Below are 26,787 nucleotides of genomic sequence, written 5' to 3' on the forward strand. Positions count from 1 at the left end.
TTCAGCAAAAAGACATTAAGAATTTAAGGGCTGAAACTGACGATTCAAAAAAATCTATTACAACTCTTCAACGAGAAATGAAACTAACTAAACAAATTTCTGAGACATTGATTAAAGATAATACAACCCTAAGAAAAAAGTTAGAATCTTTGGAGAACTTTTCCTGCAATAATAATCTTAGGCTGATTAATTTCCCCAGGGTGATGGCGGTAACACTTAGGGAAATGGTGAAGAGGTATATGAAAGAACTATTGGGAATTCCTGAGGAAACATTGCCACTTTTGACTCAAGTTTATTATTTGCCTTTGAAACAAAATGGAGCTATGCAAGAAAATGATCAACAGCCACTTAATATAACCACAATACTGGAACTTTCTGAAAGGGAAGTGGCAACAGGTGCTATGCTTCTTCTTTTTGTAACCCTTGCACCAAACAAAAACTGGCTGCTTAGGCTTTTCTTCAAAAATAAGCAAAAGGAAATTCTTGGGTTTAACATAAGAACATAAGAACTGCCACTGCCGGGTCAGACTGGTGGTCCATCCTGCCCAGCAATCCACTCACGCGGCGGCCCCCTGGTCAAAGACCAGTGCCCCAACTGAGACCAGCCCTACCTGCATACAATCTGATTTAGCACGAACCTGTCCAACTTTGGGCCAGATTCACTAAGCAAACCCAAGAAACGACTGCTGGAGATCAGTCGAAAACATCTTTTCGACTCTCCAGCTCCATAGAAGCCCTGCTCTGCCCCATGTCTCCTGCCTGCTTGCCCCGATCTTCCAGCCCTGCTTTCTGCCCTGAGCTCCTACTCTCTGCCGCTTTCCCTGCAGTGCGAGCCGCAGGTTTAAAGCAGGGCTGCACTGTGGGGAATGGCAGCAGAGAGCAGGAGAGATCTACCCGTGGCCGTGATCTCTCCTGCCTGCCCTGCTCTTCTCTGCCGCGTCCCCCCACCCCGGAGAAAAAAGCAGGAGGGATATCAACTCCTTCCTGCCATCATGTTAAAACAGAATAAAAAAAAAAGATAAAAAAGCAGCGCAGCACTCCCCCCTCCGACCGGCATGGCCCCCGACCCGGCACGGGCCCCCCACCCCGAACTGGCACGGCCCACCCCCGACACCAAAGTTGGGAGCAGGAGGGGTGCTCGGTCCCTTTTGCTCCTAGGCCTCCCACCTCCCGCCTGGTCCTGATCGGGCCCGGCCCACCCACTCACCCTGGTACCAGTAAAATTGTTGGGAGCAGGAGGAATGCCCGATCCCTTCTGCTCATTGGGCAAGGCTCCCCCAACATCTTCGGGAGCAGGAGAGGTGCCTGGATCCTCCTCCTGCTCCTATGCACTGGCAATATCTTCAGGAGCAGGAGCAAACTCCTCCTGCTCCTACTCTCTTGCCCCGCCGCCGCCCAATAGTGGCCTTAGGCTCCGCCCTGGCATATCATCTGATGCACGGGGAGAGGCCTAAGGCACTGATTGGCTGAGGCGCCTCAGGCTCCTCCCTTTGGAGGGGCCGGGGCACCTCAGCCAATCAGGTACTTCCCTAGACTCTTCCCTAAGGAAGTTCCTGATTGACTGAGGTGCCCCGACCCCTCCAAAGGGAGGAGCCTGAGACGCCTCAGCCAATCAGTGCCTTAGGCCTCTCCCCGTGCATCAGATGATGCACCGGGGCGTGGTCTAAGGCCATTATTGTCCATTGCTCCTGCTCCTGAAGAAAATTGCCAGTGCATAGGAGTAGAAGGAGGGTCCGGGCACCCCTCCTGCTCCCGAAGATGTTGGGGGAGCCTTGCCCAAGGAGCAGGAGGGACCAAGCACCCCTCCTGCTCCCAACAATTTTACAGGTACCGGGGTGGGAGGGCCGGGCCCGACCAGGACTGGGCGGGGGGTGGGAGGCCTAGGAGCAGGAGGGACCAAGCACCCCTCCTGCTCCCAACTTTGGTGTCGGGGGTGGGCCGGGTCAGGGGGGGGAGTGCTGCGCTGCTTTTTTATAAATTTTTTTTTAAAATTCTGTTTTAACATGGCAGGAGGGAGTTGGTATCCCTCCTGCTTTTTTCTCCATGGGGGGCGGGGGGGGGGCGGGCATGGCAGAGCAGGGTAGGCAGGAGAGATCAGAGCCTGGGGGGGTTGTCAGGCAGATCTCTCTTGCCTGATCCCGGATTCTCCTGCCGTTCTCCGCAGTGCAGGCCCGCTTTAAAACCACGGGCTTGCACCGCAGGGATCAGCGGCAGAGAGCAGGAGAGTCCGGGAGCAGGCAAGAGAGATCTGGGCAGGGCTGAGCCCTGAATGACAGGAGGCTGCTTCTCCTGTCACTACTGTCAGGGTGTGCGCATGAGCGGGGATTGTTCTTGCCGTGGGTAGGGGGGCGTGCTAACGATCTTCCCCATTTGCATGCAGGCCTTTACTGAATCAGTCGGCTGGCATGCAAACGGAAATGGATCGCACACGCTTTGGAGGTTTAGTGAATCCTGCCCTTTGTCTTGAATCCCCAGAGGGTGTTCTCCCATATGACAGACTCCGGAAGAGCGTTCCAGTCCTCTACCACTCTCTAGGTGAAAAAGAACTTCCTTACGTTCGTACAGAATCTATCCCCTTTCAATTTTAGAGAGTGCCCTCTCGTTCTCCCTACCTTGGAGAGGGTGAACAACCTGTCCTTATCTACTAAGTCTATCCCCTTCAGTACCTTGAATGTTTCGATCATGTCCCCTCCCTCTTAATCTCCTCTGTTCGAGGGAGAAGAGGCCCAGTTTCTCTAATCTTTCGCTGTACGGTAACTCCTCCAGTCCCTTAACCATCTTAGTCGCTCTTCTTTGGACCCTTTCGAGTAGTACCATGTCCTTTTTCATGTACGGCGACAAGTGCTGGATGCAGTACTCCAGGTGAGGGCGCACCATAGCCTGGTACAACAGCATGATAACCTTCTCCGATCTGTTCGTGATCCCCTTCTTTATCATTCCTAGCATTCTGTTCGCCCTTTTCGCTGCTGCCGCACATTGCGTGGACAGCTTCATCGACTTCTCGATCAGAACTCCCAAGTCTCGTTCCTTGGAGGTCTCTCCAAGTACCGCCCCGGACATCTTGTATTCGTGCATGAGATTTTTGTTACCTACATGCATCACTTTACACTTATTCATGTTGAACCTCATCTGCCATGTCAATGCCCATTCCTCAAATCTGATTATGTCACATTGCAGATTTTTGCAATCCCCCTGTGTCTTCACTACTCTGAATAACTTCGTATCGTCCGCAAATTTAATCACCTCACTCATCGTACCAATCTCTAGATCGTTTATAAAGATGTTGAAGAGCATGGGTCAAAGCACCGAGCCCTGCGGCACCCTACTGGTGATGCTCCTCCAGATCTAGCACGTGATACACAAAAGTGTAGGTGAGAATTTTTACTTTTAAAACCAGGAGTTATAGCTCTGGAGGGTGACATTTTTCCTTCGTCATCCATGTAAATGTGTAATACATTATCATTTAAAAAAATATATTTTCTTTGAACCTTGTCAGCTGACAACTTTCTTGTCAATATCATGCCTGGAAAAGGGAAGAATAAGAATATGAGTGCTGTTTAGGATTTAGGATTAAGGATTATCCAAGCTTAGTTAACCAGTCTTTTGTTTTCCTTTTGCCTTAAGCTTCTATTAGAATGAAACTCGCTATTGCTATTTCCTGGATCTCAAATTTGAGGACTTGAGCTTAATTTAAGCAAAGTTTTCTTTATTATGAACTTTAATTTACCTTTGTTAACTTATTCAATTGTAACAGTGTTATCTTGAGTCGATTACTTGTTTTATCTTTACCTTTCTGTACAATTAGATACTTGATATGTATTTTAAACATGATAAATAAAATTAAAAAAAAACCCAAGGAGGATGTCAGAACTGCAAGTGTTATCTTGCAGAAAGCCTTTCCTCAGATTCATGAAAGTAGGGGTGTCTTTATGCACCATGCTTTCCTTTCAACTGAAGGTAGTTTCAACATTTCATGTCAGCCAGCAAGTGTGGCTTCTCAGTTTTCAGCCCATAGGCAAGAAGAAACAGACAAAGTATTGAAGTTGTTGGATGTCAGGAGAGTTCTGCGTTATCTTAAGGTGACAAATGAGTTCCACCTGTCTGTTCACCTAGTTGTCTTGACCAGTGTTAACTGTTGTGGCAGACCAGCCTCTACAGCTTCTATTTCCCAATGGATCCACATGGCTGTTTCCTTGGCATACATTGGCTGTGGAAAGCAGCCACCATTTGCCGTGAAAGCTCACTCTACCAGAAGTGTGGCATCTTGGGCATACTCCAGGGTACTGCCACCCAATGAAATTTGTAGGGCAGCCATATGGTCTACCTTCCATACCTTTACAAAATTCATAGAATTGAATTATAAATTTATGGCGAGGGGTTACCCAAAATCAGTGGTGAAACAAGCAGCAAAACGTGCTCTGCCTTACCAGAGGGAAGATCTTTTGTAATATTTAAAGAAGAATGATAGTGGGGATGTGATGTTTTGTGTTTTACAATAGAAATCAGCAGGTGTATAAAGTAATGAAGAGCTTGAAACAATATTTGAGAATTTTGAATGTACATCCATGTTTTCAAATTGTGGATTTCATTTTGTCGTATATTAAATCTAAATGATTTATTATGCATGGCGGAGGTGTTAGAATAGGGAGAGGGAGGCTAGGAAGTTTTCTGGTAGACACAGTAAGTGTTGGTGCTATTCTGTATGTCACATTATGTAGGAACGGATAGTTTTGAAGATCCTAGGTCCCAATATATATATAATTTTTTAAAGAATAATACCTCATGCATAGCTCATCGAGTTATTTATTAATATGCCCCTGTAAGTTGATTTATGTTGGACAAACATTGAGACAATTTAAGACCAGATTGATTGAGCATCAATATTGTATTAGAACAGAAAACGTACGGAGCTTCCGGTCAGGAGGGAGGTGGGGTTCGCGGCCTCAAGACTGCTACTGCTTGTAATTCTTCAGGGCTTGAGGGAGGAAGGGGGTATGCGGCTCAGGACCGCTGCTGCTGGTGTTTCGGAGGGGGGGTGTCTTTTTTTTTTCCACAGGTGATTATTTTTTGCCTGTTGAGAGTGCCAGTTAACCAAGACCTGCTTAACTGAAATTTTTATGTATCTGAGTCATTTTCAATAAAAACAACTTATGTTATAAAATCCATAATAATTTGGCTAGCAATGCAAATATGTATTTTTTGTGTATGTAATGTGATTGCAAGTAATACTTACTGTTTAAGATTTAAGTATGATTAGTTATGATACTGCTTAGTTAATTTATGTGGTAATTAGTGTTCCAAATAAATGCTTTTGATACAAAGGTTTAGCAGGAATTTAAGTCCGTAAATTTGGGATGATAAACTCTTTCGGAATTAGCCTCCCTGGAGATATGACATAGCTGTCGCCTCCAAAAGTGGTGCAAAGTCAGCCATTGTAAAAACACTGTGGGGGTCTTTTACTAAGGCACGCTAGCTGATTTAGCGCGTGTTAAATGCTAACGCTGTTATGGTTTTCACTTGTTTCTCTGGCTGTTGTATTTTTCTACGCTTTTCTTAATACTGACTGTATGTTCCCTTTGCAATTGCTAATAAAGATAATTCTAAAAAAAAAAAAAAAAGAATATAATGGGCACGTTAGCATTTAGTGTGCGCCAAATTGGCTAGCGTGCCTTAGTAAAAGACCCCCTGTGTTTTTAGTTTTTCATTAGCTGAGGTCCATGTGTGCATAGATTATTTTGCTTGAATGTAAATTATGGTCTTCCATAATTTATATATTCTGGCTTGGATTCTATTTGGGTGATTTTAAAGAATTTCCAGGTTCTGTTGGGTATGATGAGGATTCAGCATTTTAATCAAATCTTTTGGTGTGCAGAAGCTAGATTCTTTGAGAGAGAGGAACTTGCAGCGATTGTTTTCAAGCACAAGTATTGGTCAAACTTAACAGTCAGTAACATGAATGTGCTTTTTTATTCTGGATTGCGTATCAGACTTGTATAATGCCCAAAGTGTAGACCAGTATCTGGATGCCTTTACCATATTTTAATAACAATTTATATCATGCTTGTCCTTTGCCTAAATACAAAATAGGAAATATCTCAATACTGCTTTCTCTTGTTATTTGTGCACAGGTTGGGTAAGTATTAAGGGCCAGATTCTGTATAAGAGACCTGGTCTCAGAAGCCGCCTAAGCGGCTTTTGAGAATCGCACAGGGACGTCCTATATAGAATCGTGTCTGTCCTTGTGGACAGATGCCTAAGCCCGCCTATCACCATGATTCTCTAACCGTCAATGTCATAGACGCTGGTTAGAGAATCGGGTTGCCGCTGGGCTGACTGTGGCAAGGTAATCTCCCTGCTGTGATCAGTTTAGCAGCAGGGAACCAAACCCCCCAACACGAAGACTACCAGCAGAAGGGATGCCCAGGCCCTCCTGCCAGAACCCCCAAAGCCGTCCCCCTACTCCAAATGTCCGCAGCAGGAGGAGTGCCCAATTCCTCCTGCCGCCACCACCCCAAGATATCCCCCAGCAGGAGGGATGCCCAACCTAGACATCGAGCCCACACGGACCCCCCCAAGTACCTTATTAAGATGGCTGGCCGGAAGAATGCTTACTCCCTACGGCCGGCAGGTCCACCTCCACTGAATGGCGGGCCTTCCCCTGCACAGTGCATCGTCGGATACACCGGGGAGGGGGTCTAAGGCCCTAATTGGCCCAGGTGCTTAAGGCCTCTTCCATGGGAGTTGCCTGACATTCCGATTGGGCATATCCCTTAGGTCACCCACCCATGGGTTCCCTGCCGCAGCTGATAATCTGATCGTGGCAGGGAGATTTCCTACCATAATCGGATTAGTGGCCATGTCTATCTGAAATGTAGACCAGCATTTTGCTGGCCTACATTTCAGGCCTATCATGATCCTAGGGAGATGCCTACAACTGCCTAAGCTCACCTAAGGCCACTTCCAGGTAAAACCACGCCTAGCCTTAGACGAGCTTGGGCGGTCCTACGCATCTTCCTAGGTTTGCAAAACGCCTACAATGGGGCTTTAAAAAAAAAAAAGTGTATCCCGATTGGCTGTCTAGACAGCAGTTGGATGCCTACCACCACCTATAATTGGAACATCATTTATAGAATTTGCCCCTAAAAGCTGGCTATCATGTTTTAAAAATTTTGTTTTTTAACATGTTCTCACAAAGTTCCTGTCCCAGAGGATATTTAACTATGTCTGCATTGACTTGGGAACCTAAACATGCAGACTTGTTGAGAAGTCTTTGTTAAAATGGATCTCCCAGTTGTCAGCCTATGTTTACCTTCCAGTCCCAGGTAATGCAATCTCCTGTGGGTTTAGCAAAAGGCTGCCAACTCAAGCTTGACAATCTCCAGTAGGCCTCAGAAGTTCACATTCACACAACCAAACTTTAGTTTTCTGTTCCAATTTCAGACAATTAGTTTTTGCTGAACCCAAGCCATAAGTTTCAGTTTCAGTCCCAAAATTGGTTGGACAGTTTCGGTAGCAATTTCATCCAAAACTGAAACAGTTTCGGTTGGCTCAGTTGAAATGCACAGATAAGAAAACTACATTTCTAATAAATATTACCATAAATTGCATATATAATTTGTAGAGGGATGGAAAAAATTTGTTCCTTTTATGCTCACGATGCATATGTTCTAGAGACTTACCATAAATTAGAATGAAGATCTACTTTTAATTCATATTTGTTTTGGTACTTCCTTTGATAAGCAAATACTTTCCTATTAATGTCTATTTAGATTATACTAAAATAAATTTGTATATGTGGCAGGATTAAATGTAATGTTTTTTGTTCTTTTTAGGAGACTCACAGAAGGATCTTGAAAATTCCCAGTCCAGCTTTTATTCTGGTCTGTCCACTCTAAGCATGTCTATCCCAATGGGTTCTGATGTTGGTAATGATACTCCATTACCCACTGAGTTCTCACCTCCATCACTTTTAGGATCCTCCCAGGAGAGACCAGTCAGTCAGTTTAACATCACCCCTTGTCCTACTAAGCAAGTGGAGCGTCCATCCCAGATCCCTGTTGAAGCTACTGCAGGAATAACATTTACCAAAGAATCAAATGACAAACAGATGCTGCCAGAGTTGTCTACCTCCCACTCCTATGATGAAACCCCCCAAATAATTTCCAGACGTATGCAAATGCTAATTGATAAATTTGAGTCTAGAAGTCCTGTCCTAAGCCAAGACAGTCAAACTTCTTTAGTGAACTCTGAAGTGGAAATGGAAGGCAATAGGGAGTTGTCTTCAAGTTTTGGTGCATCATTCAACCAACAAAACAAAGACTTGAAAAATGAATCACTTGTTGGGTCTAGGACTCTTAAAGAGATCCGCAAACTGTTAGAGGAAGCAGAAGATATTACTCATGGCAGTTCAAACCCTTCTTCTCTATTTGGCTCCCTGAAAGGATACAATGAATTTTCTTCACCTTCAGATTGCTTTCAGGGTTCCACATCATCAAGGACTAGCACTGGAAACCTAATTCCATTGCTTGAACGAAGACTGTCATGGGGCTCCTCAAGCAACTTATCAAAAGACAGCAGCCAGATGAAAACTCTTTCTTCTTTAAAGGACAGTTTAAAATGGGAGACTGTGGAAAAGAAGACCATGCCAGCAGTACAAAACATTGTGGAACAATGTAAGCTGGCAAAGCCATTGAGGCGGTCAGAGCCAGAGGGATGCAGTGGTGCTGTAGCGGTTACAAATGCACCTGCTCTTGTTCACCCTGACGAAGGTGGCCTCAGTGAGGCTTCTTCTGAGGATAGGGGCTTTGATTTGCAGAGTAACTTCACCACAGAAACCTTAAATGGAGTTTCTCATTCCCTCAAAGGCCTTGAACATGCACTGACTCAGATGAGCATAATAAGTAATGCAAAGGGGGACAGTGTTCGAGAGAGCGATGACAGCAGCAGTGCTGATTCACTGGCAGCCCGTGTTGCAAGTTTGCTGAAAGGGGAAGACCCCTTGACACATGCAACACAGTTGATAGAGAATGCTGAGGAAGAACAGAAAAGAGCATGTGGTAAGAAAAGAGGTCTTCCAAGCTTAGATAATAGCTGAGACATAGGACTCCTTTTACGAAGGCGCATTAGGGCATTAACGTGCAGAATAGCGCGCGCGCTAGCCGCTACCACCTTTTGAGCAGGCAGTAGATTTTCGGCTAGCGCGCTAAGCCGGTGCATGCGCTAAAACATTTAGCGCACCTTCGTAAAAGGAGCCCATAATCTATATAGTGCAACATTATTGTATATGCGGCATGATCATCAGAATATAGTGTATCCAGTTCATAGAATTAAGCCACCATACTGTGTATTCATAGTATTATAGCAGACCTTGATAAAAATAAAAATTCTCTAGGAGCTACTCCAAAAACTTAGGAGCTAGTGGCTAGGACTTCTCTTGTACCTGCCACTACCATATTATTCTCTCTTAAATTGAAGAGTGTGAAGGGAAAGAAAATCCCCTTCAAGGTCTGCAGTAACTCTCTTAGAAACTAATTTGCATTTATGAATAAAGATAGTGTACTAAATCAGTTCCTTAATGTGGTATTGCACGTCACTATCAGAAGCCAGCAACCTCCCTTTCCCAAGCATGGTGTCAGCAGTGTGTTAACATCCCTTAAATAGGACCCATATCAGCATAGCTTGTGCCTATACCAAAAGCTCTTTGTCTCTTTGCCTCTTCATTGGGCTGGTGTGATGGAGACCCCTCATCTCTCTTCAGTTTCACAGCTGTTTCAAGCAGGAACAGCAGGTCCTGCTGTAATGACATTATCCAGCTGCTACAGCAGCCGCCGAATGGTATTACACTTCCCTCTCTGTATTCACGGTTTCACCAATCGCGGTTTCGGTTATTCGCGGCTTTTCATTTGCAGGCTCCGCCCTCAAAATTACATCAGATAAAATCGCTGCTCCCAGCATTGTAGAGAAAATCACTGCTCTCAGTATGTACAAAGAAAATCGCTGCACTTTCTTCACAGGAACAGGTCAGGTTATTTGCGGTTTTATCATATTCTCTAGGGTTTTTAAGCAGAAAACTGCGAATGACATACAAAAAGTTATTTGCAGTTTTTCTGTATTCGCTGACTTATTCCCCTATCACCGCGAATACGGAGGGGGAAATGTATTGTATTGCAACAGGAAAAATGTATTTGGGGGGTTAGGAATGATAGAAGCACTTCGGCCAATTCTCTTTTACTACCATTTTAATATTATTGATCTTCTTGTGCTACATTTGCATGGTAGAGTCTGAGACTGTTAGGAAGCTTGGAAAAGGCCATTCTGAAAATCAGCAGGTAAAATTACCGGCTGGAACCAGTTTAGTGACCATGATAACGGCACAGTAACTTTTAAGAATCCCCCCGCTTGTCTCTTATACTTATTAGTCTAAGCCCCCCCAATATCAACCTATTTCTCTCTTATCTTGTTTGCTCTCCCTCTCTCTGCCTCTTTTATACCCACTTGCCAGACAGCCATTTTTCTTTTATCCCCAGGCAACTATGCAGTGAAGAAATAGTCTACAGGTAATTGTTGAAACAGTGGGCTGAGAACATGTGAAGCCAGGTTCCAAGTGGCAGATGAAATTTAATGTGGACATATGCAAAGTGATGCACATTGGGAAGAATAACCCAAATCACAGTTACCGGGTGCTAGGGTCCACCTTGTGGATTAGTGTCCAAGAAAAGGATCTGGGTGTTTTTGTAGACAATATGATGAAACCTTCTGCTCAATGTGCGGTAGCGGCCAAAAAATCAAACAGGATGCTAGGAATTTTTAAAAAAGGGATGGTTAGCAAGACTAAAAATGTTATCATGCCCCTGTATCGCTCCATGGTGCAGCCTCATCTGGAGTATTGCATTCAATTCTGGTCTCCTTATCTCAAGAAAGATTTAGTGGCGCTAGAAAAGGTTCAAAGAAGAGTGACCAAGATGGTAAAGTGGATGGAACTCTTCTTGTATGAGGAAAGACTAAAACAGTTAGGGCTCTTCAGCTTGGAAAAGAAACGGCTGAGGGGAGATAAGATTGAAGTCTACAAAATCCTGAGTGGAGTAGAACGGGTACAAGTGGATTGATTTTTCACTCTGTCAACAATTACAAAGACTAGGGGACACTCGATGAAATTACAGGGAAATATTTTTAAAACCGATAGGAGGAAATATTTTTTCACTCAGAGAATAGTTAAGAGGATGTGGTAAGAGCGGATAGCATAGCTGGTTTTAAGAAAGGTTTGGACAATTTCCTGGAGGAAAAGTCCATAGTCTGCTGTTGAGACAGACATGGGATAATAGCATGGAATGCTGCTACTATTTGGTTTTTTCCAGGTACTTGTGACTTGGATTGGCCTCCGAAAACCAGGATACTGGGCTAGATGGACCATTGGTCTGACACAGTAAGATTATTCTTTTGTTATATCTCTTATTCCTTTTTTTAAGCCTTCTATTCCCAATTTTTTAGTAGTTTTGTAGTCCCCCATTTTCATTTTCTGTTCTCATCCCTTTTCTAGCCTCTTGTACCTCTGCCTCTCTTCTTCTCACCAAGCCCAGTTCTTTTCCTGTCACTCATCCCTGCTACACTCTCCAGTTCTTGTCTTATTTCTTTCTACCTTATACCGTTCCTTATTCTCTCTTTTACTTCCCCTTTCCTGTGTTCTCTCACCACTTTCAAAGACCCTATCCCTTTCTTTTTTTCCTCATCATTTCTACAGCCCTCTTTTCTTCTTTCTGTTGTTTTCCCCATCTTCTATTGCCTCTACCTCTCTTACATCCTTAGAATCCATTCTCTGTCTCTTTTCCTAAACCCCCTTCCTCACCATATGGCTCTTCTCCTATATTCATTTACCCTACCCGTCCTCCTTCCTGCCCCCAGCATCCACTCCTCTGCTTCTCTGTTTCCATCTTCCATTACAAATGCCCTTCTTCACCTAGCCCCTAGTTACTGTCTTGCTCAGCCTTCTTGCACCCTTTCATCAGCTTTCTTCCTCCACTACTACAGTTGCTGTGTCAGCTCTTAGTCCCTTTCTCCCAGCCCCATCATCAGGACATTCTCCCTTATCACTTCCCTTCTCTCTGCCTGTCCTGCCCTTCTCCTATCCCACCATCTGTCAGACCCCTTTCCACAACCTCCTTCTCTCTGGTCCCTTAGCTCTCGGTTCAGCTTCTCCCCATCTCTGTCCTCTTCTCCTTTCTGTTCATCTCTTATCAGGCATCTCTATCGGGCTTTATCTCCCCTAAGCCCCTCACCCCCCTCTTCAAACCTTTTGATTCTCCTTGCACCGTAAACTTAAATGGTGAATTGCAGCACAGTAACCTATGGAGTCTTGCGCTCATGTGCACTGCAAGACTGTGCCAGACCTTTCCCCCTCTGCAGCAGAAAGTACATCAGAAGGAGTGGGACTAGGTCCAGCAGAGATCATGAGTGCAAGTCTTCAGGCTGTTGTGCTGCAATTCACCATTAAAGTTTGCAGCTCTAGGAGAACTGGAGGTTTGAAGAGTGGGGGGGAGAAAGGCTAGGAGGAGGTGATAAAGCATGGAGGGCTGGGTCAAGATGGAGCTGCCCAGTGGGCAGAGAGGACAAGGATGGGGAAATATGGAGAGATTTTTGTATATTTCTCCTCTTTCCCAGTGTACTAGCATTTGGATGGACTTGCCTAAAGTAAGCAGGCCCAGGCCCACCTGTGGCTATGCCCCTGATAGCAGGTGTTCTCTGAGAACAGCAGGATAAGAATCCTCTCAAATTTTCCCTCCTCTGCAAGGAGTTGTATTCTAAGAAACTTGTAGCTGACTGGACTGAGGGAGTCTCATGTTACTGCAGCAGGCGGGAAGGGTGTACATATATAGTGGGAAGTTGTCAAGTTTTAAAAGGGGGAGGGGGACAAAGAAAAGTTCCTGCTTGGGCTCCAATGAATGACATCATCCAAATGTGTAGATTCTTATCCTGCTGTTCTTGATGAACACCTGCTACATGTAAGTAACTGTGTTTTCTGGGCTAGGAGAGAATTTTTTCACATTGCTTTTAAATGACATCACTTGCTTTTACGGCTGACTATTTTTTTGTGTATGAAGAAACACATGATCAAGTAAACAATCACATTTTTTTCTCCCCCGTGGTATTCCCTTTCCAGCTCTTTACCTCCCTAGCTCTTCTCTCCAGCAAGAATTGAAATGCACATATCTCTTCTTGTTCCTGTGCTGTGGATACCAATGCTGGATGAAAGGAAGGCCTAGCAGGGTCTTGTCTGGTTTAGCCCAGAAATTGGGTTGTGGAAATCCCAAGAACTCTGGTACTAGGAAACTTGGTTAGTGTTAGGGTGGTGAAAGTTTTTGGAGCTTATGTTTGTGAGTCTGGTAAGTGTACTGCTGCTTTAAAAGTCTATTTGAAAGCAGTTTAGACATTTCACAGTATCAAACATGAGTATGTGTCCTAACATATAACAGCAGCCTACAGGATTTATTAAAAAATGGTAATGAAGCAGCAACAAAAATCCCTTTATGTGAAACAGTGATTTAAACATAAGCTGAAGTAGGGCAGTGCTAGCATCAGGAAGCAGTTACTTTTTGCATAGGTTATTCATTGCTATGTGCAAGTGCTAGCAATGTAATACATTTTTCTTAACTTTCTTTTGAAGTAACATATAATGAGAGTACCAGTTGCTGTTGAGAGCTTTCCAGAGGCTATCTGTGGTAATGATTTTATTCTCTTTTCACAGTCTGGGAGAAAATGAAGCTGGTCAGCCAGCCCCGAGGCTCTGGGTTTGACCTCAATGAAGAAGACAGGAAGAAAATTGAAGAAATCAAAGCAGAACTGTTACAGAATGCAAAGACCAGCTCAATGAAGGTATAGGTGACGCCAGCAAAAATGAGATAATAATAATAATAACAGTTTATATACCGCAGTACCGTGAAGTTTTATGCAGTTTACAAAAGACTAAAAGAAGGTACAAATTGATTGAACTTAAAAGAGGTGAACGAAAAAGTGGTAATAGGTCAAAAGAACCTTTGAGGAGAGAGAGATGATTGGGTCAGTTGTCTAGATACTTTAAGAACAGATATGTTTTTAGGCGCTTTCTGAATTCCTCGTAAGTAGTGGGCGAGAGTAATTGTTCTAGATCTTTACCCCATAATGCTGCCTGATGTGAGAGTAGGTGTTCATGGGTTTTTTTTCTGTTTACATCCTTTAACTGGGGGGGGGGGGGGGGGGAACAAGTTCGAATGTGAGCTTCTCTTGTGTCTGTTGATTGAGAAGGAGAAAAGGTCAATTATGTATTTAGGGGCTAGTCCATATAGTACTTTGAAGCAGAAGCAGGTGAACTTTACACGTGCTTCCATCTGTAGCCAGTGCAACTGCTGGTAGCAAGGTGTCATGTGATCAAATTTCTTTACCCGAAGATTAGTCTGACTGCTGTATTTTGCATTAATTGTAAACGTCGCATATTCTTTTGATGATGAGGCCATAGGGCACAGAAAGATTTGAACCTATGCAATGTGATGTTTACACATTAAATTTTCCAGTTCTTAAGCTGGCCCAACTGGCTACTATGCTGCTTGTTGCTCTGCAGGAGACCCGAGTTCATTTGCTAAACCCAGATTTTTCATCTCAGGTTGGCAAAGTTTGGAACTGTTGCAGAGTCAATATTTATAATTTCTGGGGTAATGGGTTTGCAACTATTACAAACTGGTAACACCTAGTGGCCAAATTCTCGGTGCACAGATACTGGGCTCTACAGGGAATCATAAGCCAGTAATGTAATGTAATGTAATGTCTCTGACTTTGACCAAGGATTGTTAATATGATCATGGGCTACACTTAAAAAGGAATAGGTTGAAAAATGGGGTGTAGCTGTAAATGCAAGCACATGACTTCATGATTCCAACAGAAGCTGCATTCAGTTTTAAGCTAGAAACTCCAAGGAGCAGAATGAAATCACTACAGTTTGCTCCCCCCCCAAAAAAACAAAAAAAAAATTCCAAGACGATACCTTGTTCTTTAGCAAATTATAAGCTGATTCTGGGATGATTAGCCACTTCCTTCTTCTCACAGTACCAATTACACCCTTCCCTAGATTAATCTTCCCTTCATCCCCTTCTAATGCCTGTTCCAGTGCAATAGGTGAGACTTTCTAGACAATAGGGTTATTTCCCCATACTCGCTTGCTCTGCCGAAGGAATCCACTCTGGATTTTTCACTCTGCCTCTGTAGTACTTCACTGATCAGTTTAGCGCCCTCTACAGTCAGTACCCAAGCACTGAGAGGCACCAACATATGTGAAGTAGAGGCACCTGTAATAACAGTATTCTGCTGAAAGTAATGAAACAGTACCTAACCGCCTATACAGGCTCCAAAGGAGCGAAGCACAATTCTCCATGAAAATGAACATAGAAACAAATTCTTCCCAGCCATCAAAGGCTGAGAGGCCTCCAAGAAGCAGGTTGGAGAAGCATAAACACTGAAACTGTAAACAGGCACAGAAAAGCCAAGGCAGGGAGTCTAGAATGCCTCACCTATCTACTGTAAAAGAGCATACCAGGGTAAGTCCATAATTTCTTTTTTTTTAACCCTGATATTATACATCTCTGTGTATCTGTGAGCCATGTGGTACTCATAAGAAAACATCATATTGATGTGTCAAGCTGGAAGCCATTTCAAAATGTTTCAAGCATGTACAGTATAGAGATTTCCATCACACCACTGGGTCAGAAGCTCTTCAGTCAACGTTTTTAGAGGAAACATTTCCACCTGAGTTGCATATGCCAACCACCAAATTAACAAGCTGATGTTCAGAATCCTAATGCCAGCGCTAGAGACATTTAGCGCCAGACTAGCACTGGCATTAGGCTGCGCACATATTCAGAAGGCACCAGCGCAGTTTCAAGAAAGTGGCATCAGTGTGGAAAGCTGGAGGGGTCCCAGCCCAAAGTTCTAGCCATTCAGCTGGAGATAGAATAGAACGCCACGCTCCACACATCAATGCTATCTTCTGCCTCTTTTCTGGCCCTTTACTGTTGATCTTCCCACAGAGAGGCAAGTGGTAAGACTTTTCCTCAGTATGGTACTGCAGAGCAGGAAACAGCCAGGGCTTGGGTCGTCGAGCACTTCATCCCCCCTCTCAGTCGTCAGCGGAGCGGGAAACAGCTGGAGCTCAGGTCACCAAGCACTGTGCTCCCCCCCTAGTCATCAGTGGCACGGGATCCTCTTCCACGGGATTCCTCTGCTTCACCAGACTGTCCTCTTCCCAGTTCCCCAGTTTGATTGGGCATGTGCATAAGAGCTTTGCTTACTACTCCATTCTTGTGCGCATGAGACAGGTTCAGAAAAATAACTTCCTGATGCTCATCATATGATTTGCATGCTATTAGTGCTTAATGTTAGGAAGTTATTTTTCAGCACTATTCCAGCAGTATTCTGTGCTGTACACAACAGTGCAGGAGTTCTGAGAATTGGCCTTTAAGAATATAATATAAGGGTTGTTGGGTAAGATTTGCCTCTTTGTGGATGATACCAAAATCTGCAATAGAGTAGACACGCCGGATGGTGTGAATTAGAGAATGACACGGTGGCAGTTACCCGCGGCTAGCCGCAGGCAACCCGCCGAAACGGGAAAAGAAAAATAGCAGTCGCTGTGAGGACGGGGACAAGGCCATTCACCGCCCCGTGGAGTGGTGAATGGTCTTGTCTCCGCAGTGAGGCATCAAGGATCGCGCGGTCCCCGCAGCCCCTGCCCAACCGATCGATCTTAGCCAGCTCTCTCCCTTCACCTCACCTTAGTTTGCAGGCTTTCTTTTTCAGCGACCCGCACGCTATAAAAGAGCCGCGCATGCGGGGCTGCTCAGTGTTCAATCTTCTGCTCTGACGCAACCGGAAACAGGAAGTTGCAGCAGAGCAGAAGATTGAACACTGAGCAGCCGCGCATGCAGGTCGCCAAAAAAGAAAGCCTGCAAACTAAGGTGAGCTGAAGGGAGGGAGCTGGCTACGATCGATCGGGCAGGCAGGTGGGGGCTGCGGGGACCGCGCGATCGATCGTAGCATTTAGCCAGCTCCCTCCCTTCACCTCATCTTAGTTTGCAGGCTTTCTTTTTCTTACCACCCAAAAAAACACCTTAACACACCTTTTCCTCTTCCTCCCTAGTTGAAATGATCCAATTCAGTTTGAAAAAAGTATAGCTGGTGCTTGAAATTTCATATAGCCCAGAGAAGGGCCATTCACACTAGACCCTGATGGTTTGTGGGAATGTGAAGGATTGCAGAAAAAGACTGCTCAAACTGGCCTTCGATGTGCTGTGTGAAGGTGGAGGAGCACAGAGAAGGACCACTTGCTTTGGTTCTCTAGATTGTAGAAAAGCAGGAGTCTTGCAAATGTATTTATTAATGTAGTAAAATTTAATATACTGTCTTTCAACATAAGGCAGGTTACAAAATAATAGTCACATTCATTACAAGGATTCTGTTCAATATATTTGTGAGTGACAATGCAGAAAAGTTAGAAGGTAAATTTTGCCTTTTTGCTGATGATACCAAGGTTTGTAACAGAGTGGAAGGAGGGAGTGAAAGGGAAAAGGATTCTGGGCCAAGGGGATGAAGAAGGAAAAAAAAAACCCACAGCAGGAAAGAAAGGGGAGGACAGGCAGGTGAGCCAGATGTTGGAAGCAGGGGGGGGGAAGAAAGAGGGAAAGAAGCTAGATGGGGTTGAAAAGAAGAGACACACTGGTATGGAAGAGGAAGATAGGGGAAATCTGGACACAGAAAGGTAACAGTAAGAGGGGAAATTATGTGCATGGGGCATAGGGACAGAGACATAAAGGGGACATGCCATGGGGATCGTATATGGACATGGGGGGGGGCAATGGCAGATACATAGGGGAGATATTAGAAATGGGGAAAATAGGAGCACAGAAGCGAGATGGTTTGTGGGGATGGGACAGGGACCGAGCTCGCAGGCTCCAGTTGCTTGCACAAATTACATTGTAACATGCCACGAAAATAAGAGGGAGGAAGGTAGATAAATAGGCCACGTGAGAGGAGCTGAAGGGTGGTAGAAAGGAACAGATGGTAAAGGAGGGAGGGAAGGATGGTGGTGGAAAGGAATAGAACAGACATTGAAGGGGGGTGGAGAGGAACAGACCCTGAAGGGAAATGTGGAAGACAGAGTGGGGAGAAGATGCTGGAAGGGAAGAAGACAGATGCCAGACTATGAGGGAGCGGAGGGAAGAAGATGGGTGCTAGACCAATTGGGGGGGTGAAGGGAGAGGCACAGTAACAGCAAATGGAAGACGCAGAGAGAAGACACACAGTGGATGGAAGGAATTGAATAAGATGTGGAAAGCAGAAACCAGACAACAAAGGTAGAAAAAAAAAATTCTATTTATTTATTTATTTTTTGCTTTAGGATAAAGTAGTATATTAGTTGTGTTGATAAAAATTTATAAACAAAGCCCTGCCAGCTGAACATCTCTTTCTCTAGTTCAGCAGCAGGAACTTTGATTTATAAGAAAGGAATAAGCTAAATATTACAGTACTAAGGATTATATGGATGCTGCGTGGACGGTGACGGGGTGGTGAATGGAATGGCAGTGGCGGTGACGGGGCAGTGAAAGGGATGGTGGTGATGGTGACGGGGCAGTGAAGGGAACGGCGGTGACGGGGCGGTGCAGAGGATGGTGGGCTGGGGATGGGGCAGTGACGGGGACAGATTTTTTCTCCGTGTCATTCTCTAGTGTGAATAACCTGTAGAAAGACCTGGCAAAGCTTGAAGAATGGTCTGAAATTTGGCAGCTAAAATTTAATGCTAAGAAATGCAAGGTCATGCATTTGAGCTGCAAAAACCTGAGGGAACGGTACAGTATAGGGGGTGAAGAACTTATGTGCACGACGGAAGAGTGGAACTTGGGTGTGATTGTATGTGATGATCTTAAGGTGGCCAAACAGGTTGAAAAGTTGATGGTGAAAGCTAGAAGGGTGCTAGGTTGCATAGGGAGAGTTATCCCAGGACAAGCAGGCATGATATTCTCACATGTGGGTGACGTCATCTACGGAGCCCCAGCGCGGACAGCTTTTCAAGCAAACTTGCTAGAAGTTTCAAGTTTGCACACTGCACCACGCATGTGCATGCCTTCTCGCCCACTAGAGGGCGCATCCCACCTCGTGGTCCTCAGTTCAATTTTTTCCGCGGAGCCAGAAAGCCCTGTGGATTTGAGCTCCAGTTTTGTATGCCTTTCTGCTGCCGCGTTTCGTTTTTTCGATCGGTTCGCGGTGCTCCTTTCTTTTTTGTGTTTTTCCTTCGTTTTTATTAAAAAAAAAAAAAAAAAAAAATTTTTCTTTTCGTTGGGCTCCGGGGGCTCCCGGCAGCCATGGCCGCGGGACGTCGGTCGTTCCCGGCCTCCTTTTCCGTTAATGTCCCGTCCTGTTACGGGATTTAAGAAGTGCAGCCGGTGTGAGAGGTTGCTTTCTATCACTGACCCTCACCGGTGGTGCATTGTTTGTCTCGGGCCGGATCATCCGACAGCTTCGTGTGATCGCTGTGCTACTTTTCAGGCCAGAGCCCTCCGCCGCCGAAAGGCCAGAATGGCGGAATTGTTCGCCGTGGACGCGCCGGCTAAGGCCTCGACGTCGGCCTCGGCCTCGGCCCCGGCCTTGACCTCGGCCTCGGCGTCCTCGGGGGCCTCGGCTTCGCCTCGGCCCTCGACTTCGAAGGCGTCCTCGGGAAAACCGGCTTCGGGTAAGTCCTCTGTTCCATCCCCGTCAGCGAAGAAGCCATCCTCTGCTCCGGCTAAGGCGAGTGGGTCGACCCCAGCCCCGCCTCGGACCCCGGCTTCGCACACCCCGAGGGAATACTCGAGACCGAGGTCGCCCTCCAGGGAGTGTGCTCCGGACCCGGAACTCCCGACCTTCGTGGGGATTCCGGCCTTTCAGGACCTCCTCCGAGCTCTTATTTCATCGGAGCTGTCGGGGGCCCTGGAAGTGTTGCAGCGGGCTGCGGTTCCGGCGGCCTCGACCTCGCAGGCCTCGGCCGGGGCGCCCTCGACCTCGGAGGCCCCGGCCTCGGCGCCCTCGACCTCGGGAGCCCCGGCCTCGGTGGCCTCGGTCTCGGGTACTGTGGCCCCTTTAACCTCGGCCCCGGCTGTGCCCTCGACCTCGGGGGAGCCGCCTGAGCGGAGTGTGCGGCCTAAGGAAAAGTTGCGCAGAGTGCGCCGTATTTCCTCCTCTTCCTCCTCGAGGTCTTCCCGGGACGCCTCGCCCTCGACGCGACCTCGGACGGGGCGCCGTTCGAGGAAGCCGAAGCGCCCGCGGGGCTCGCCTCGGAGGCACAGTCGTTCCTCGCCGCTCGAGGGCGAGGCGCTGCAGGTATCGGAGTTGCGCCTCGACAACCCGAGGCTCCTCCGATCACCCCGTGGGAAGTCTTCCCGTGCCGCCTCGCCGAGGAAGCGGGAGAGTGCCCCCCGGACCCCGGGGTCCTCACCCAAGGGTTCTTCGAGGCGGAGAACTTCTCCTTCCCCCTCGAGGGCCTTGGAAAGAGAATCCTGGGGCTCGGGGTCGGTCAGGGATCCTCATTATTCCCATGAGGCCTCTCCCCTCTCCTCGGGGAGGTCGAGAACCCGGTCTCCTCCAGCCAGGCCGTCCTCATTTTCCTCTTTTGTTCAGGACATGGCCCGAGCTCTGGGGTTGGACCTTATGGTCGGTTCCCAATATTCCAAAGAATTTTTGGAAGAGCAAGACCTTCCCAATCCTCCTAGGGAGGTGCCTAGGCTTCCCCTCAACAGAGTCCTCCTGCAGACCTGGTTGAAGAATTTGTCGAACCCTCTTACAGTCACGTCTGTGCCTTCCAAAATGGAAGCGAAGTATAGGACGGTGCCCCCTAAAGGGTTTGAAAAGGCGCAGCTCTCCCACCAGTCTCTTCTGGTGGAGTCTGCCCTTAAAAAATCACAGCCCTCACGGGTTTCTGCGGCGGTTCCACCCGGCAGGGAGGGGCGGACCCTGGACAAGTTTGGCCGTCGCCTCTATTCCAATTCCCTGATGGCCACCAGGGTTCTAAATTATGCCTTCACCTTTTCCTCCTATTTGCATGGCATGGTGAAGGACCTTCCTCAATATCGAGACTCCTTACCGGACTCCCAAAGAGCAGGATTTGATAAGTTTATGTCCAACCTGTCTCAATTGCGGTTGTACCTCTTTCATGCGGTGTACGATGCATTTGAGCTGGTTTCGAGGGTGTCGGCCTTCGCAGTGGCCATGCGCCGTCTGGCCTGGCTTCGCACCCTCGATATGGACCCAAACCTGCAGGAACGTCTTGCAGACTTGCCTTGTGTGGGGTCCGAGTTATTTGATGAGTCCTTAGATGCGGCGACCAAGCGGTTGTCGGAGCAGGAGCGCTCGTTAGCATCCCTGGTCCGCCCCAAACCTAGGCCCCCGCAGCAGAAACCTTTCCGTCCTCCGCCGCGCCGATACCCTCAGAAGTCGACTCCGGCTTTTTCAAGGCCGCCTCCGAGACGCCCGTCTCAACGAGGCAGAGGGGGACAAACCCAAGCCCCGGCGCAAGGTCCTTCTAAACCCGCGCCTTCCTTTTGACGGGCTGAGCGGACGGGGCGGGTTCCCCTCCGCGAAATCACAGGAACCCCTTCCCATCGGGGGGCGTCTTCGGTTCTTCTACATGGCATGGACCGAGATAACATCAGACGCTTGGGTGCTCCGGACCGTCTCCGAGGGCTACTCGCTCAACTTTGTGTCCTCACCACCGGATCATCCCCCAACGGTGGCCTCTTGCAACCGAGCGCAACTGCCGATCCTTCTGGCCGAGGCCAGGGCTCTGTTGGTGCTTCGGGCGGTCGAACCGGTCCCAAAGGACCAGCGGGGTACGGGGTTTTACTCCCGTTACTTTTTGGTCCCAAAAAAGACCGGGGACCTGCGGCCCATACTGGACCTCAGGAAGCTCAACAAATTCCTGGTCCGGGAGAAGTTTCGAATGCTGTCTCTCCCGGTTTTATATCCTCTCTTGGAGGGAGGGGACTGGATGTGCTCCCTCGACTTGAAGGAAGCATACACCCATGTTCCGGTGCATCCCGCCTTTCGAAGATTTTTACGATTCCAGGTGGGAGATCTGCACCTTCAGTACAGGGTCCTGCCCTTTGGCCTGGCCTCATCTCCCCGAGTCTTCACGAAGTGCATGGTGGTGGTCGCGGCAGCCCTGAGGTCTCGTGGGCTTCATGTGTTCCCTTACCTGGACGATTGGCTCATCAAAGCCCCGACCAGGGAGGGGGTTATCTCAGCGACCCGACAGTCTATTGCCTTCCTGCAGAGCCTCGGGTTCGAGATAAACTTTCCAAAATCACAGTTGTGCCCGGCTCAGTCTCTTCAATTTATAGGCGCAGTGCTGGACACTGTGCGCCTGCGCTCCTATCTCCCGCCCCAGCGGTTAGAAGCCTTGGTGCGGATGGGCCGTCAGGTCTCTCAACTGTCGGTGGTGTCGGCCCAGCGCATGATGATGCTGCTCGGCCATATGGCGTCGACGGTCCACGTCACTCCGTTCGCCAGACTTCACCTGAGGATTCCTCAGTGGACCCTAGCTTCCCAGTGGCGTCAGGAGTACGATCCGGTGTCTCGTCTCATTGCGGTGACTCCGCTTTTACGGAAATCGCTGCGTTGGTGGACCGACTCTTCAAATCTGTCCAGGGGTTTACTGTTTCTCACCCCTCCTTTTCGCAAGGTTCTGACCACGGACTCCTCGGAGTATGCGTGGGGAGCCCACCTCGACGGTCTTCGAACGCAGGGCCTGTGGTCTGCCGAGGACCGTCGGTGTCACATCAACGTGCTAGAACTTCGGGCCATCTTTCTGGCGGTTCGAGCATTCGTCCACATATTGCAGAATCAGGTAGTCCTCGTCCGCACGGACAACCAAGTGGCGATGTACTATGTGAACAAGCAGGGATGGAACGGGTTCTTGGCCCCTCTGCTCGGAGGCTCTTCGCCTTTGGGAGTGGGCGGTCTCCCGGAACATCTTCCTTCGGGCGGTCTACATCCAGGGAGAACAAAACTGTCTGGCAGACAAACTCAGTCGACTTCTACAGACGCACGAGTGGACTCTACACTCCGGAGTTCTGCGCGAGGTTTTCGCTCGCTGGGGAACGCCGCAGGTGGATCTGTTTGCCTCTCCGGAGACGTGCAAACTGCCCCTGTATTGTTCTCGGATGTACTCCCGGGACCGTCTGGAGGCCGATGCCTTCCTTCTCGATTGGGAGGGGAGGTTCCTGTATGCGTTCCCTCCTTTTCCTCTGATCATGCGAACGTTAGTACATCTCAAATCGTCCGCTGCCACGATGATTCTCATTGCACCTCGGTGGCTGCGTCAGCACTGGTTCTCCCTGCTGCTTCAGCTCAGTACCAGGGAGCCTCTTCTTCTGCCTGTGTTTCCTTCTCTGCTGTCTCAGAGTCAAGGATCCATGTTACATCCATCTGCAGTCATTACACCTGACAGCTTGGTTTCTTGCTCCTTAACTTCGCCTGATCTGTCTCAATCTGTGAGGGAAGTGTTGGAAGCTTCCCGCAAGATTTCGACTAGGCTTTGTTATTCGCAGAAATGGACCAGGTTTTCCACTTGGTGTTCGTCTTTTCACCTGGATCCGGTTTCGGTTCCGGTGTCCTCGGTTTTGGACTATTTATTTCACCTGTCGCACTCTGGTTTGAAAACCACTTCTGTGCGTGTGCATCTTAGTGCTATTTCTGCTTTCCATCAACATCTGGATGGGCGTCCTTTGTCGACCCATCCTTTGGTGACACGCTTCATGAAAGGGTTACTCAGGGTTTGTCCCCCTCTTAAGCCTCCTTCAGTCGTGTGGGATTTGAATGTGGTTTTAGCTCAACTGATGAAACCTCCTTTTGAGCCACTCAACAAGTCTCTCTTGAAATTTCTGACTTGGAAGGTGATTTTTCTGATTGCCCTCACTTCCGCTAGACGGATTGGGGAGTTGCAAGCTTTGGTTGCGGACCCTCCTTTCACTGTCTTCCATCATGACAAGGTGGTTCTCCGCACCCATCCTAAGTTTGTACCTAAAGTTGTTTCTGATTTCCACCTCAATCAGTCCATTGTCCTTCCTGTGTTCTTTCCTAAGCCCCACTCCCATCCTGGCGAGACGGCGCTTCACACGCTTGACTGTAAGAGGGCGTTGGCATATTACCTTCAACGCACCAGGTCTCATAGGAAGGTTCCTCAATTGTTTTTGTCCTTCGACCCTAATCGATTAGGGCATCCTGTTTCCAAGCGCACTCTGTCTAACTGGTTGGCTGCTTGTATTTCTTTTTGCTATGCTCAGGCAGGACTTCCGCCCCCGGGTCGAGTCACGGGGCATAAGGTCCGAGCGATGGCAGCTTCGGTTGCTTTCCTCCGATCCACTCCTATGGAGGACATATGTAAAGCTGCCACCTGGTCTTCGGTTCATACGTTCACCTCCCACTACTGTCTGGACACTTTGTCCAGAAGCGACGGTCGTTTTGGCCAGTCGGTGTTACGTAACCTGTTTTTCTGAATTGCCATCCTCCCACCTGCCCTTTTTTGGTTGGCTTGGAGGTCACCCACATGTGAGAATATCATGCCTGCTTGTCCTGGGATAAAGCACAGTTACTTACCGTAACAGGTGTTATCCAGGGACAGCAGGCATATATTCTCACAACCCGCCCGCCTCCCGGGGATGGCTTCTTTGCTAGTTATGGAACTGAGGACCACGAGGTGGGATGCGCCCTCTAGTGGGCGAGAAGGCATGCACATGCGTGGTGCAGTGTGCAAACTTGAAACTTCTAGCAAGTTTGCTTGAAAAGCTGTCCGCGCTGGGGCTCCGTAGATGACGTCACCCACATGTGAGAATATATGCCTGCTGTCCCTGGATAACACCTGTTACGGTAAGTAACTGTGCTGTATGGCCAGTAGGAAAAAGAAGGTATTGATGCCCCTGTATAAGACTCTGGTGAGACCTCATTTAGAATACTGTGTACAATTCTGGAGGCCGCACCTTCACAAAAATATAAAAAAGATGGAGTCAATCCAGAGGAAGGCTACTAAAATGGTATGTGGTCTTCATCATAAGGCATATGGAGACAGACTTATCTCAATCTGTATACTTTGGAGGAAAGGTGGGAGAGGGGAGATATGATAGAGACGTTTAAATACCTACGTAATATAAATGTGCATGAGTCGAGTCTCTTTCATTTGAAAGGAAACTGCAATGAGAGGGCATAGGATGAAGTTAAGAGGTGATAGGCTCCGGAGTAATCTGAGGAAATACTTTTTTTTACAGAAAGGGTGGTAAATGCATGGAACAGTCTCCCGGAAGAGCTGGTAGAGACAAAGACTGTGTCTGAATTCAAAAAGGACCTGAGATAGGCACGTGGGATCTCTCAGAGAGAGAAAGAGATAATGGTTACTGCAGATGGGCAGACTGCCGTCATGTTTCTATGTTTCTGTGATCATTCATATTATTGTTTTTCTAATAGTATTGGTCCGTCCGAGTCTTCAGATACTCTGCAGCCACTTCTGACTTGCTCTCCTCATCATCTAAGAGACAGTCATGTAAAGCACTAAGGAGATACTGATATCTGTTCGGAGACATTCTTTCCCCCTTCCCCCCCCCCCCTCACACACTTATAGCCTTTAGTTTGTTTCAAGCTAATTTATTTTATAGCTTCAGTTTTTTGATGTATATCTAGAAAGCTTGGTGTTTAGAACATTCTGTTTCAGCTTTCAAAAAGGCAGTTTACCAAAATGAAACCCTGTCTTTTGTTTGTTCTGGGGCTTTTCCTTTATTTAAAGCAACAGCTTTTTTGTGTTCTTCATGCATTCAGCTCAGTCAGCACTTGCTCCAGCTAGAGTTTTCTTTTATTTAGTATTTCTGCTTTCTCCTTGTATCCAATATAGTCACAGATCCCTGTTTGAAAGGAACAGACTGGGGTTGCCTTTGGTTTCAGTACCAACACACCGATTTAGCTACTGCATTGAATGTTGCTAAGTATAGAGCTGAAAAATATTCAGTATCCCCACCTAGCATATTCGTTGTAAACATTGTTTGTTACTGCACAGATTGATTTGTTTATTAGATGCCAGTTTTCCTTTGGAAAAGATTTGCTTGCAGTAGGCTATAGGCGATGTTTGTTTCTAGGGTTACAAAATATGAATCCCTGCTTTGTAGTTAACGTTGGAGTTTTTCTTTGTCCAGTGAAAACATTAATTGTTGAGTTCAGCCAGCAATCGGTAGATTATGCTTAGCCAGAAAACCTGCCCAGACTTGCTTGGCCATCACAATGCTCTTCATAGTACAGTAACAGGGTCTAGGTTGCTGAAATGCTTGAACTCCTAAGTCTCTCTGAGCTGGCTGCCCTGCTCAGGGTTTTAGAAAAGGGTAAGAACATAAGAACATAAGCATCGCCTCTGCTGAGTCAGACCACAGATCCATCGCGCCCAGCAGCCTGCTCCCGCGGCGGCCCCCAGGTCAGTGACCTGTAAGTGATCCTTTATTTAAGACATTTTGTCCTGTGTAGTACCCCTTTTCCTTCAGGAACTTGTCCAACCCTTTTTTGAAACCCAAAATCGTACTCTGCTCTACCACCTCCTCTGGAAGCGCATTCCAGGTATCCACCACCCTCTGCGTGAAGAAGAACTTCCTAGATTCGTTCTGAATCTGTCTCCCTTCACTTTTCTTGAGTGCCCTCTTGTTCTTGTTTCCCCCACCAGTCTGAAGAGTCTGTCCCTCTTTACCTTCTCTATACCCTTTATGATCTTGTAAG

The 26,787-nt window shown here is 47.2% G+C and overlaps 1 protein-coding gene across 3 annotated transcripts in view; it reads left to right on the plus strand.

The window, feature by feature from the left end:
* The window catches only part of ALMS1 (ALMS1 centrosome and basal body associated protein), a 158,326-nt gene that overhangs the window by 37,844 nt on the left and 93,695 nt on the right, over positions 1–26,787 (plus strand). For all 3 annotated transcript variants that reach the window (XM_033953800.1, XM_033953816.1, XM_033953809.1), the window contains exons 7-8: positions 7,833–9,056; positions 13,739–13,866. In XM_033953800.1, the coding sequence (XP_033809691.1) occupies positions 7,833–9,056; positions 13,739–13,866 (1,352 nt within the window). The remainder of the gene's footprint in view (positions 1–7,832; positions 9,057–13,738; positions 13,867–26,787) is intronic.

The sequence above is a fragment of the Geotrypetes seraphini genome, chromosome 1 (genome assembly GCF_902459505.1).
Source record: "Geotrypetes seraphini chromosome 1, aGeoSer1.1, whole genome shotgun sequence".
In the NCBI taxonomy this organism is placed as follows: domain Eukaryota; kingdom Metazoa; phylum Chordata; class Amphibia; order Gymnophiona; family Dermophiidae; genus Geotrypetes; species Geotrypetes seraphini.